The sequence below is a fragment of the Suillus discolor genome, assembly GCF_016758755.1.
Source record: "Suillus discolor strain FC423 chromosome Unknown F5147scaffold_43, whole genome shotgun sequence".
NCBI lineage: Eukaryota > Fungi > Basidiomycota > Agaricomycetes > Boletales > Suillaceae > Suillus > Suillus discolor.
Window position 1 is genome coordinate 226225 of NW_024541290.1, and position 14070 is coordinate 240294.

The following is a 14070-nucleotide window of genomic DNA, read 5'->3' on the forward strand; positions in this document are numbered from 1 at the left end:
CCAATTATTCAAGCGTACCAGGCGACGCATGAGGTGAGATATATTCGACCCGCTCTATCATGATTTCTTGTCTGAGTTCCGCAGAATGCCACTTGTTCCATAAGAGCACTGTTGCGCCTTGGGCTCAGCCAGCGATGCCGAAGAGTGCGTAAATACTTATTTCACACACATCACACTTCAACCTGTGTTAGATCGATGCTACGTGATTTCATAGGGAACTTCTTTATTTTTGCAATCTTGCACTAAAAAGTCGGGTTTCAAATAAGTTTCCGACATCACGAACGACTAGAACTTTCCTGGTGTCCAAGTAGTCCCGTGCGTAATTCCCCACTCGCTCACACCCATCCCTCGAATATGACCTACGTGTCAAATGATCCCAGTTACTGGCCGTATATCGGTTTGGATATATTTTAAAATTATTGGATGGGTTTGTCAGATTAAGATGTCTGGATCAAACGTTGACTTTGCGATTTTGAAGTTGCTGCTGGCATTGTGGTGGTATATGATTGGGGTCAGCAGGCCAGTATTCGAAAATCGCTGATATTCTCATGATATTTCCAGTCTTAACACTCGGACAAGAGGTACGTCGATGTTATCGCCTCAGCAGCTATCTCGCTAAGAATGGCGTCTTAGATTGAACTCATATGGGTGAGTCACAAGGGTCCCGTATCAAAAGACAACAAGAGCATGCACTGAATTCGCAGCAGAGACAACGCTGGTCTCTCATGACTGTGCTGTACTTGATTGTTAGTACCTCGTGTTGTGCTTCAGCGTGGCGGGTAACTTATGCTGACTTCAAAATATTCTAGATACGCTATATTGGAATAATGTATCCTGTGTATGTGTCGAGATCAACAACTTTGCACTGTGCTAATAGCTCATCTCTGACAATTAGTGTCAATCTTCTGCGTATGTCTCATATGCAATGTATTTTATTTTTCTGATCGGCGAGACACAGAAACTATGACATCGGTATCGCTGACAGATGCAGTAAGTATTTTACAACCATTTCATTCCCATTCAATCAATACGCTCATATGTAGGGGTGAGTGAGATTCCAAGCATTGAACTTGGCTCAACATAACGACTCAATAGGTGTAAGTCAGCGTCTTTGATACTAGTGCGATGGCGTTTACTAATTGCCAGTTTCAGGCGCTACCATGTACTACGCAACAGATGGGACAATTGTGGCCTTGACTGCCATGTTGGGCGGTAAGTGACCCAGGTGCAATACCTCTGTGATATGGACCTGACTGACACACGATGCAAGTCATCATGATTGCTCGGTTGCATGCCATGTATCAGGGATCCAGAAAGATGCTTGTCTTCCTTGTTATTATCTTCCTGGCTGTAAACATCACATGCGGAGTAATCGCGGCAATAGGACTAAACGATACTGTAGCAGGTAAGCTTTACTTGTCGACTTGAAGAACACGGCTCATTGGACAAACACCAGATGAGTCGATACTCTCTGGCACATATATGTGCTATTTTGTACATGGAGGGAACGACCAGCTTCTGTATTCAATGGTTTGGATCCTCAACACTGTTTGGGAGGTCCTCGCACTGTGTCTTTCAGTTTGGGTTGCTGTGAAACACTTCCGTGAGCTGCGACGACTCGGCCCATCGACAGGATCGACCATCGGGGACTGTTTCAGAGTGCTGATACAATCTCATGTTCTGTATTTTGCAAGGTGAGCTTGTAATGTGAACGCGGTTGAATTTTTCCGCTCAAGTTCCGCACACGTTAGCTTTGTTAGTGTCTCTTGCCTCCAGCTTGTTAATATCTCTCCAGAAATCTGGGTGCGCTGACCTCTTGCTGATATCTGCGTGTAACCACTGTTGATTAGTTCTATAGAATTCGAATTCTATTGGACCTCAGATACTCTATGGTGCTCTTTTGATTTTATCCGTCGTGCAGATGTTTGTGCTAGGACCACGCCTCGTCCTTAGCGTTCGAGAATACCACGCTAAACTCATGGCATACTCCGATGCAGAAACTAGCCTGAATTCGATTGTTTTCCAGGAGCATGTACATGTATCAACTAGCAGTACTGTGTAGGGAAATGCTTGCTGGGTGGTCTGCAGGGAGGAGAAATTTGGTCGAGGATCCGTCGTGGTGACCATGCAATAAAGGTGGGTGCCGGTGACGGTGATATATTTATATTTATATATTGCAAGCAAGATGAGAATAAAGTTCCGGAGAGCGGCTATTCCTGCATGTACTATCAATGGAGACGCGAGGTGCATCGATGGCGGGATTATGATACGTGTTCGATTATGGACAACCGGCGTGATGGTTAAAGCCCCGCACCAAATAGAACCACGAATAGATGCCGGGCTAGATAAGGCATGGATGAAGATACGAATCCTGGAAGACGCACAAATACTAGGACTACGACGACAACGAAAGTATGTCATCGGGAATCAAATCCCCGATTTTGTTAGCATTACAAGTTTTTCTTATTCATCTAGATCGAGGGAATTGATGAGTCTCCGGTTCAAGCCGTGCCTAGCTAGGAGGCCTTAGAGTGGCTGACTTCCTCGCTGATGGCCCTTCTCCACGAGGTCTACCTTCGATAACACTTATGAGTCGAGCCCTTTCTGCTAAATAAATGTAGGATCGAAGACTTTTGAAGGTCGATTTTACATAATTAACCTATCTTTGGCTTACATGGATAGTTCATCCAGGTTTTCCGTCGACCAATGGCTACGAGAGATATCAAGCAACGACTACGACAATCTGGATGTTGAAGATACATTGATCGCAATCACTCTGGAGTGCGTCCCACCTGGCGACTCCCAGCACGCCGCCCAAACCATGCAGGATAGCCGAGCCCCATCCTATCATCCATCTGGGGCGCAGAGAAGTAGTAACGAATCGTATGTGAAGAGTGGATGTAAGATCGGCGAGTCATCGGATCGTCTGATATAGTCAACGATGATTGTTTGTATCAAGTAAAAAACGGCACCTTTGAACCTCGACCCTTCGAGAAGTTTCTTTCAACCCTCGTTTCCGTTTCTCCGTCGATAGCAATTCTGAAGCCTTGATTCGTCGCTGTAATTTGGTGTCGCCACAGGTAACTATATCATAGCTTTCATGTATTTGATACTGATCTGTGCCGACACAGGACGGACCTAAACAGGAACGACGGGTCTCACTCTTACAGGATAGATGGTTACTGAAACACGATGCTATCGATATGAGCCTGTACAGTCACAAATCAGCCTTCTGGCGTGTTGCAGCTTTATTGTCTCCCTTGTGCAATTTCCCCCGATGGTGTCGTATAAGTATCCAACATCTATCAATCACGAATCAGGATGTATCTGGCAGTACAATACATCTGCGTCACCATGATATCAAGTGCGCTTGTGTCGAATTCGCTCTATGCTTACCATCTCTTTGTTCATCGTTTTGATAAAATCATGATAGCCCAATTATTCGAGCGTACCAGGCGACGGACGAAGTGAGATATTCGACCCACTCTGCTACGGTTTCTTGTCCGAGTTCCGCAGAATGACACTTGTTCCATAAGAGTACTCGTAGGGCTGTTACGCCTTGGGCTCAGCCAGCGATACTGAAGAGTACGTAAATACTTGTTTCACGTATATCACAGTTCGACCTGTGTTAGACCGATGACTACATGATTTCATAGGGAACTTCTTGATTTTTGCAACCTTGCAGCAAAAACACGCGTTTCAAACAAGTTGCCAACGACTGGAACTTTCCTGGTGTCCAAGTAGTCCCGTGCGTAATACTGATTTGAAAATCAAAATCTATCTTGATTGACAGGTTCTTGTTTGACTTTTATATCTTGCACGAACTCTGTCATTATACACCACTAAACTTCCCCACTCGCTCACACCCGTCCCTCGAACATGACCTACGTCTCAAATGATCCCAGTTACTGGCTGACTATCATTTTGAATATATTTTTCAGCTATTGGGAAGGTTTGTCCCATCAGGATGTCTAGATCTAACGTTGACATGCAGTTTCACAGTTGCCGCGTGCGTCGTGGTGGTATACGATTGGGGTGAGCAGGACAGTGTTCGAAAATCGCTGGTATTCTCATGTTGTTTCCAGTCTTAACACTCGGACAAGAGGTACGTCGATATTACCGCCGCCGCCGCCATCTCACCAAGAATGGTGTCATAGATTGAACTCATATGGGTGAGTCACAAGAGTCCCGTATCAGAAGAAAACAAGAGCATGCAATGAATTCGCGACAGAGACAACGCTGGTCTCTCATGACCGTGCTGTATTTGATTGTTCGTACCTCGTGTTGTGCTTTAGCGTGGTGGGCAACTTGTGCTGACTCCGAAATGCTTTAGATACGCTATATTGGAATAACGTATCCTGTGTATGTATCGAGATCAACAACTTTGCACTGTGCTGATAGTTCATCTCTGACAATTAGTGTCAATCTTCTGAGTATGTCTCATATGCGCTGTATTTCATTTTCTGACCGGCGAGACACAGCAGATATGACATCGGTATCACTGACAGATGCAGTAAGTATTCTGCAACCATCTCATTCCCATCCAATCAATACGCTCATATGTAGGGGTGAGTGAGATTCCAAGCATTGAACTCGGCTCAACATAATGACTCGATAGGTGTAAGTCGGAGTCTTTGATACTAGTTCGAGGGCGTTTACTAATTGCGAGTTTTAGGCGCTGCCGTGTACTACGCAACAGATGAGACAATTGTGGCTTTGAATGCCATGTTGGGCGGTAAGTGACCCAGGTGCAATACCTCTGTGATATTGACCTGACTGACACGACGCAAGTGATCATGATTGCTCGGTTGCATGCCATGTATCAGGGATCTAGAACGATGCTTGTCTTCCTTGTTATTATCTTCCTGGCTGTAAACATTACATGCGGAGTAATGTCGACAATGGGACTAAACGACACTGTAGCAGGTAAGCTTTACTTGTCGACTTGAAGAACACGGCTCATTGGACAAACACCAGATGAGTGGATACTCTCTGGCACATATATGTGCTATTATGCATATGGAGGGAACGTGCACCTTCTGTTTTCGATGTTTTGGATGCTCAACACTGTTTGGGAGGTCCTCGCACTGTGCCTTTCAGTCTGGGTTGCTGTGAAACACTTCCGCGAGCTGCGACGACTCGGCCCATCGACAGGATCGACCATCGGGGACTGTTTCAGAGTGCTGATACAATCTCATGTTCTTTATTTTGCAAGGTGAGCTTGTAATGTGAATGCGGTTGTATTTTTCTGCTCAAATTCCACACATGTTAGCTTTGTTGGTGTCTCTTGCCTCCAGCTTGCTTCTCTCTCTCCAGAAATCTTGGTGCGCTGACCTGTTGCTGACCTCTGCATGTAACCACTGCTCATCATTTCTGTAGAATTCGAGCTCTATTGGAGTTTCGATACTCAGTGGTGCTATTCAAATTTTATCGGTCGTGCAGATGTTTGTGCTAGGACCACGCCTCATCCTGAGCGTTCGAGAATACCATGCCAAACTGGTGGCATACTCGGACGCAGAAACTAGCATGAATTCGATTGTTTTCCAGGAGCATGTACATGTATCGACTAGCAGTACTGTGTAGGGAAATGCTTGTCAGGTGGTCTGCAGGGAGGTGGAAATTTGGTGAAGGATCCGTCGTAGTATTTAAGGGTTTCGAAGTATATTTGCAAGGTCTAGCCTAGGCGAACCTATTTATTGTTGTAACACTACTGGAACGAAGCACCCGCGCCTGAACTCAGGGGTACGGTGAAATTATATGGAACGTCTAGCAACCAACCTGGTCCTTGATGGCCGATGTTAAAACACAACGAGAATCGGTGCAAGTGCCTTGACAGCTGATTCTGCACGTTGGTGTTCCACTGTCTGGATATAGATACTTCGAATCGTGAAGCCAGATGGCTGATAAACTCATTGGTACTCAAATGCAAAAAGTTTCCTCCATCTGATGGGCCACGGAGAATGAAATGAAATGAATCACGTAGACTCGTGGCTCGACTGTACGTCTCTCTCGCGGATGAGCATGGAAGGATATGGGGCCTGCTGAGTGATGAGTATGATGAGTGGAGAATAAGAAGATGTCAGAAGGCCCCAGGCGTACCTATAAAACTACTGATGAGGCATCGACTGTGATGTTCTGTTGGAGCCCTCACTAGCACGACCATCAGAGTAAAGCACCAAGCGAGATACAGACATGCATACATACCCCCATTGACATGGATCACAGTCCTAGCGCAAGCAAACGATCACTTGAAAGAAGTATCTGATAGAGAAACGGGGAAATTCGAAGATATTTTGCAGGGACGTTGAAGGGTAGCGTGATGTCTCGCACGTGAGCTGTTGCAGCGACCAATAAGGGTGGGTGCCGGTGACCGGTGATATATCTATATATTGCACGTAGGATTTCCGGAGAGCGGCTATTCCTGTAGGTACTATCGATAGAGACGCGAGGTGCATCGATGGCGGGATTAGGATACGTGTTCGATTACGGACAACCGGCGTGATGGTTAAAGCCCCGCACCAAATAGAACCACGAATAGATGCCGGGCTAGATAAGGCATGTATGAAGATACGAATCCTGGAAGACGCACATTAGGACGACGACACGAACGACAACGAAAGTATGTCATCGGGAATCAGATCGCCGATTTTGTTAGCATCCCAAGTTTTTCCTATTCATCTAGATTGAGGGAAATGATGAGTTAAACCTTGTTAGAACCTACATGTCTCCGGTTCAAGGCGTGCCTAGTTGGGAGGCCTTAGAGTGGCTGACCTCCTCACTGATGGCCCTTCTCCACGAGGTCTACCTTCGATAACACTTATGAGTCGAGCCCTTTCTGCTAAATGAATGTAGGATCGCGGATATGAGCGGAACGGACCTAAGACTTTTGAAGGTCAATTTTACATAATCAAACTTACACGGGTAGTTCATCCAAGTTTTCCGTTGACCAATGGCTACGAGAGATATTGAGCGATGACTAGAGCGATAACGACAATCTGAATGTTGAAGATACATTGATCGCGAGTGCGTCCCACCTAACGACTCCCGAGAACGCCGCCCAAACCATGCAGGATCGCCAAGCCCCATCCCATCATCCATCTGGGCCGCAGAGAAGTAGTAACGGATTGTGCGTGAAGAGTGGATGTAGATCGGCGAGTCATTGGATCGTCTGATATCCAGATCAGTTGAATGTCGCTACTGGCATGAACCCACGCATCACTGAAATAGAGTCAACGATGATTGTTTGTATCGATGACGACCTAAGAACTGACCATTTTGTGAGTGATTTGGAAGACCAGATGGCCGATGACACCATGACGTTAAGGTAGTCACCTGGACGAAGTACTTAGACAGCTAGATAGCTGTGTTGAGGAGCGAGCACACAAGGCTGGGTCCTGGACGAAAGCCAAGGGACAACAAGCGGGTTTGAGTCGGGGGAAGGTCACCTCAGTGACTGGGATGAGCTCGTTAAATAAAGGGACAAGATCGCTACGAGATCGGAAATATCGTAAAGCGCTATGAAGATTCCGGCGATATGGCCGATGTGTGACGAATCGAGAAATTCCCGAACGTACGACGAGCGGGAATCTTTATCGGGAATCGGATCGCCGATTTTGTCTGGTAAAAACAAGTTTTTTTTTATTTGAATTTATCTAGATTGAGCGAATTCTCAGCGAACGACGTTGTTCATTTTGTGCTCACTACGTACTCACATCCGTGCTCATCGTGCTCATCATCGAGCTCATCGTCGGGCTCGTTGGCTGTTGGAACGTGTTTTTGGTGAGGCTAGATCCGAGATAGTCCACGTGTTTTGTATTGATTCTCCGCTTTTGTTAGTAAAAACGCAGGGAACGCCCTTCACCCCAGCTGCCTCCTCGTCTTCTCGTTCAAAGTTTCAATTGTCAACGACGTTTGTACGGCTGGCAACGGTTTTATATTTTGTTTTTTTTTCAGGTCAAATATTAGATCGGGTATCTGGTCTCAGATCGGAGATCTATGGCCTCGCCAGCTCGTCGTGCAAGACCTCAAGTAACGGCAGAAGTTCAAGTCAGACTACCACCAATAAAATCATTACAACTAGCACACACAACAACAGAACAAGATACTGTATACCCAACTCCACTAAGCGCTGCCTGGCCACCAAATCAGCAATTCGCTCGTACAACTCCCCTAGTACCAACAACACTAGATCCAACAGCCTATCCAACTCCAATCTCTGCACGTCCTCACAGAACTTCATATCAGCAATTTCAAAACTCTTCCTTCCACTACGTACCACCAACAACTGCAGAAAGTACAACAAGCACAACAAGTTCAACCAGAAATTTCATAGACGACAAGACTCTCCCATTCGCTCACGACAGAACAACATCCTACCCCCGTTATCCACACCCACCACGTGACCCACAACAACCAGACGATCGAAGCGTGTACACTCCAGCAGAAGCACGCGCCACCTATAGCCCATACACACAAGACGCACGTCCTTATCCACAGGACCCGCGCTACACCCAAGACCATCCACGCCCACCCTATACCACAACTCCCGACCCTAGATACGACGCACGTGCAACCTACCCAGCACAAGATACGAGGACATACCCAGACCCCCGCTATCCAGATCCCCAGAGGGCCTATCCAGCTGATCAACGGGGCTATCAGACAAGCCCCGAAATCGAGAGGGCCTATCAGGATCCGCGCTATCCCCCTCAGGATGGCCGTCCAACCTATGATGCGCATGGCCGTCCCTATCCTCAAGAATCAAGGGCCTATCCACCTCCGCCGCAGCCAGGTCCACCGCAGTCCCAAACGCAGGACACGCGATACACCCCCACCCAAGAGACCCGAAATACATACCCTCCACCCACGCCTGCCTATCCCCCAGCGCAGGATACCAGACCGTATGCACCGCCTCCCCCTGTAGAACGTACTTATTCGCAGACGGAGGTGAGAGGGTATCCGGGGGAAAGGCAGCAACAGCAATTGGGTTATTCGCATGATGCGCAACAAGGAAGGGTAGATCAACGTTCGTCGGTGCTGGAATCACAGCCACAATCACAGCCGCCTCACTCTCATTCACAACCTCAACCTTCACGCGAACACCGCGGAACAACTTCCAATGATCGTAATTTAGGTGTGGTCGAGCCACGTGCGGTGGAAGTCAGGCCTACTTTATTACAGAGGCAGTCGGTGAGCGATGCGAGACCTGTGGCTGTGGAGACTAGGAGTGGGTTGGAGACGCAAGTGAGGGGTGTGGGCATGGAGACGCAGCCGAGGAGTGTGGGTATGGAGACACAGAGGCCACCGGCGTTCGAGTCACAGAGACCACCAGCGTTCGAGTCGCAGGTCAGGGGAGCAGGGGTAGAGACGCAGACACAGACGCAAGGCAGACAGGCAGTGTTTGAGCCTCAGCCGAGGCAGACGAATTTAGAGACGCAGACACGTCCACCAGTATTCGAGACGCAGGCAAGACCTGCGGCTTTCGAGTCTCAGCCAAGACCGACGTTTGAGCCTCAGAGGCAGACAATGATCGAGTCACAGCCAAGATCGACGTTTGAGTCTCAATCAAGATCTACGGTTCTCGAGTCGCAAGTGAGACCTACGCCATTCGAGCCTCAGCAAAGATCTGCGGTACTCGAATCACAGCCAAGACCGCCTATGATGTTGGAAGGTCCAGCGAGATCCACGGGCTTTATTTCGCAGTCTCAGTCTCAAGGATCTCAAAGGGTTGCAGGAGGTGATAGGATGAGCAAGGACGATGTCATTCGAGAGGTGAGTCTTATCTTTCCTTTGGTCTGTTTGTGTTGCGTTTGATCATGGGGGATGAGTATGGACGCGATGCTGACGTTGGTTCTTTAGATCGTTCAGCATTGTACGGCGTTATATAAATTTGCAGATCATTATTGTGAGTTTCCCGTCTCGTCTCCTTTAATTCTTTTGTACCCTTCCCCACTCCAATCCCAACACTAACCCCCTCCACAGCCACCCTCCAATCCTCCAACCCACATCTCCAACCGCCCGCGGAAGAACTCGCAGAAATGACAGCCCGTGCAGGAGAAGTTGTTCGTCTTCTCGAAGCACTCCGAAACGACATACCCATCTTCCAATCCTCCCTCCTCTCCGCATCTGCATTCACTTCCCCACCCGGACCCCACGCACTCGTCTCAGTGCACCCCCACGCTTTAGAAGCAGCTGTCAAAGGACACATAAACTCAAGCTCCAGTCTAGGAATGGGCATAATGGATATAGATGCGCCCGATCGGGCGCCGAAGCGGCCTTGGGAGGATGTAGAAGGTATGCTACCTCCTGGATCTGGGCCTGGTATCGCCCCGTCTTCATCGGCAGGGCATGTTCCTGTTCCTCTCGCATCTCCATCGGGGTTAGGAACTGCGCAGATTCCTGGAACGGGTACGGGTTTGGGTGGGGTACAGGATCAAGACCGATCGATGGCTGAAGCAGATATGGAACTCATAAGGACCAAGAGAGCGCTGACGACTATGGCGGCCGCTGCTGCGCTGGGTGGGAATGGCGGTGGAGGGAGTGGAGGGAAGAATAAGTATCGGAAGCGGAGTGTGAGTCGTTTTATGTTTTTTACTTGGACGGTATTAGGTGCTGACTGTGTGTGGTACGGTGGATAGCGCGCGACACCTCCTGGAAAATGCCATTCCTGCAATATTCGGGAGACGCCAGAGTGGAGACGGGGACCGGATGGTGCAAGGACGTTGTGTAATGCTTGTGGGTTGCGTATGTGACTTTTTCTTTTGTGGGATTGGTTGTTGATGGCTCTCTTTCGATGTGTTTTTTTGGACATGTGTATTCTAACCCGCCTTGGACCCACTTCAACAACCCATCCGCGCTCGCAGACTACGCGAAGCTCGTGCGTAAGCGCGAGAAAGCCTTTGCAAACGGGGAGACGCCATCAATCCAGCGCATCGACATGGAGATGCTACGTGCAAGTGCGCGAGCTGCTGATGCCGACAAGGGTGCGCGCGCCGCATTAGGAGGCGGATCTGCGGGTGGAGCCGTCATGAATTCAGTTGGTGGAAACGGACATGGCAGTGGCAGCGGAAGTGGGGGTGGGAATGGTAACGGCGGAGGAGACGACAAGATGAATTTAGGGATCCATCAAGGCTCGTTCCAGATCAACACGGACGCCGGCGATGCGATGCAGGATCAAGATCCTAATATGAATTCGCAGTCGAGCGCAGGGGGGACGTATACGCGTCCTCCACGCCCTGCGCACTCGAAGCGTCCGTCGTCGACTCGGGTGATGCAGTCCCCTGGGGTTATGGGGGGGCAACATCCGTCTGCGGGCGTTTCGCATCATCCGTCTGGGCAGACGCCATCCATGTCTCATCATACGACACCGTCTGTGCAGCACCACCAAGCGCCTTCTACGCACCACCAAACGCCGTCTGCTCACCATCAGACGCCATCTGCGCACCATCAGACGCCGTCTGCGCACCACCAAACGCCGTCTGTGCAACACCATCAAACGCCATCCATATCCCATCACACGACTCCTGTGACTCATCAAAGTGGTAATTCGTCATCAGGATCTACATCGCGTCATCCACCTGCTGCGTCGCATACGCCTGTAGCACCGCCTGCCTCTCAACAGAATCAAGGGCATCATCAGCCGACGGCGCAAGGACATCATCAATCTGGGTCGGCGCAAGGCCACCATCAATCTACTACGCAGGGGCATCACCAATCCACAGCGCAGGGCCATCATCAATCTGGGTCGGCGCAAGGACATCATCAATCTACGTCCGCGCAAGGACACCACCAAGCGTCTGTACACCACCCTCCGTCTCGACTCGTACCACCGCCTACGCCGCCTTGGTACCTGCCCGCTGCTAATCAGTCACATTCGATGCTGAGGCAGTGATGTTTGGAGAGTTGATAATTTTAGGACTATCGTTACCCACAATAGGGAAGGGGTACGATGATAATGCATGGTTGGCTGAGAGGCTATACCTAATCGTGCTGGTTATGATGATATCACATTGGGGGGGTTATACCCATTGATGGTGATCTCACGAGGTTTGTACTGATCACATCGGTTTTTCAATTTCCTTTGCATATCTCACCAAGTTGTTTTCCTTGTTGTTCTTTGTATTACGCATCGCACTGTCCATCTCAGCTGACTTCTTTCAAGACTTTGCTTCGTTAATGTTCCAAATGTGCTCTTGTAATTCATCTTATCTTTTGCATCTTCCATCACCCCTGCACCCCTGTTTTGTTCTATATGTATATCACATATAATGATTTGGTTCAGTAATGAACTTGTAATTTTTTTCTTGGCTGTTGCCCAGATACGACGATTTTCTTTCTGATGATGATAGTTTTTTTTTTGAATCGTAGTGCATAGTGTACGTATATATATCAAAGTAGTATTCCTACTTACGAAGTCAAGATCTAAGAAGTCTTGGAAGCACTTGGGAATGAGATGGATCTAGATTGATCGGGGTGGAAGCTGAAGTAGAAAACATAAATCTCGATCGATTGAAGGGCGTCAACATGTCATTCTCGAAAACGTGGCATCTAATCGATCTTGGAGATCCTTATCGTTCTTTTATCAGATCTTGTCTTTGTATTTGGGACAATTTGGTGGCTGCTTGTTTGATCTGGTTTATGAGCCTATCTGTGCGTGGATATCTTTAGGCTGGATGATCACTGCGGTATTGCTCACTATCAAGTGAATTGTCCCAGGCTGGAGAACTTGTCGGAAAAGTGATCTTGTTAGCAGCTCTTACCGGCTTCGACCTAGATATGATCTGGTGGCTTCTAAGGAGTCTGGACCTCGATGTTAAGCGCTAGGCCTCTTCTTTTTAAAACCGAGAAGCTCGGACGGTCACAGTACAGAAACATTCCCACGCATCTTCCCTCTCTAGGACACGGCACTTGGTACAAATCATGTTCAACTTGAACGAATCAAAACGCTAGTTGAATCGTCGTTAATCATCGATGCATCAACTAGTGTCCATCTGCATACACTGGCCCTGGATCTAGTGCTGCATTCACTTCACCATATTTATAGTGCTTGTGCTGTGTTCGGACTACCCGAGAATGTAGTGTGTATCTTGTGTCTGTTTTGTATTGCTTCTCTAATGTTAGTTTTCAGATGCAGTGTCATGCCTCGGTTGCACCTTGTCAAGTCCAATGTGACCTCTGTACTTTAGTTCATGACAAGTTCTCCCTGACATCTGCGCAGTCCATGTACTAATGTCAACTTCTACACTTACCTAAACCGCGTCAATGCATTGTGAATGCCACGTCACGGCCGCGTCAAGCCTCTTTCATGCCATGTCAAATCTCAGATCTCAGCACTCCAACTGCCACACCTACGCCTTGTCAGTGTCGTGTCACTCCCACATGCCGCATCAAACTTTACCCTACGCGTCAGTACTTCGACTGTCCGTCACAGCACAACCACAGAACCACTACTCAAGGGAAATATTACCTGCTCTGTTCTTGAGTGATTGACAGCGTGGCCCTTTATTCGACGATACCACATTTTCAGAGTTTGCAGACGAATTGGCGCTCCTTCGCTACTGACTAGAGAAATTGCACCTATGAAACGTTGCCCTTTTCTGCCGTGTATGTGAGTGCGCCCATTAGACGTCGACATGCTTCGCAGAGGATTCGGAGAGGGATGCAAAGAAAATAATCATTGGCCGATGCCAGTGTAGCTAGTGGTATGTGTCCCTACGATGAATAAAATAACGAAGGAACGGTCATGAACGTTTGAACGTTTGAACCCGTGCAACTTGCATCCGAGACTGGGAGTCAAATGTATAATATATTCTGGCGCGCGAGTACTTCAGCGGCACGTCACATGCACGTCACGCCGGGTTACCAAAATACATAGTACGCCCCTGACTCCTCTCAGCCTCTGACTCTGACCAACAAGCACCCTCAGGCTCGTGCACATCATACGTCGCAACACATCGCGCCCTGTCAGCTTCAGCTAGTTATAGGTAACTCTGCTTTCATTCCCATATGATGAATCATTTTGACGATGACCAGATTTCCATTGAACACCGATCGGTTTCACTTCGAGCTCAC

The 14070-nt window shown here is 48.3% G+C and overlaps 4 protein-coding genes across 4 annotated transcripts; 3 read left to right on the forward strand and 1 right to left on the reverse strand.

The window, feature by feature from the left end:
- Positions 1-1160: 1160 nt before the first annotated feature.
- On the forward strand, positions 1161-2062 carry F5147DRAFT_838462 (uncharacterized protein; the record flags this gene model as incomplete). The annotated part of the gene is made up of 5 exons (XM_041444157.1): positions 1161-1212; positions 1271-1405; positions 1457-1694; positions 1752-1803; positions 1859-2062. 5 exons carry the CDS (start codon positions 1161-1163, stop codon positions 2060-2062), a joined length of 681 nt encoding a protein of 226 aa, XP_041290648.1.
- Positions 2063-3879: 1817 nt separating this feature from the next.
- On the forward strand, positions 3880-5583 carry F5147DRAFT_775878 (uncharacterized protein; the record flags this gene model as incomplete). The annotated part of the gene is made up of 12 exons (XM_041441791.1): positions 3880-3952; positions 4003-4035; positions 4086-4105; positions 4158-4172; positions 4232-4270; positions 4334-4362; positions 4420-4433; positions 4676-4735; positions 4792-4926; positions 4978-5215; positions 5273-5324; positions 5380-5583. 12 exons carry the CDS (start codon positions 3880-3882, stop codon positions 5581-5583), a joined length of 912 nt encoding a protein of 303 aa, XP_041290649.1.
- Positions 5584-5707: 124 nt separating this feature from the next.
- F5147DRAFT_654658 (uncharacterized protein) lies at positions 5708-7745 on the reverse strand (the record flags this gene model as incomplete). The annotated part of the gene is made up of 9 exons (XM_041433897.1): positions 5708-5943; positions 6100-6150; positions 6205-6227; positions 6331-6576; positions 6918-6953; positions 7013-7168; positions 7384-7488; positions 7575-7617; positions 7709-7745. The coding sequence occupies 9 exons, from the start codon at positions 7743-7745 to the stop codon at positions 5708-5710; spliced, it is 933 nt and encodes a 310-aa protein (XP_041290650.1).
- Positions 7746-10295: 2550 nt separating this feature from the next.
- F5147DRAFT_580302 (uncharacterized protein) lies at positions 10296-10972 on the forward strand (the record flags this gene model as incomplete). The annotated part of the gene is made up of 3 exons (XM_041431536.1): positions 10296-10571; positions 10638-10743; positions 10863-10972. Coding segments are annotated over 3 exons (492 nt in total), but the record flags the coding sequence as incomplete, so codon positions are not given.
- Positions 10973-14070: the final 3098 nt, after the last annotated feature.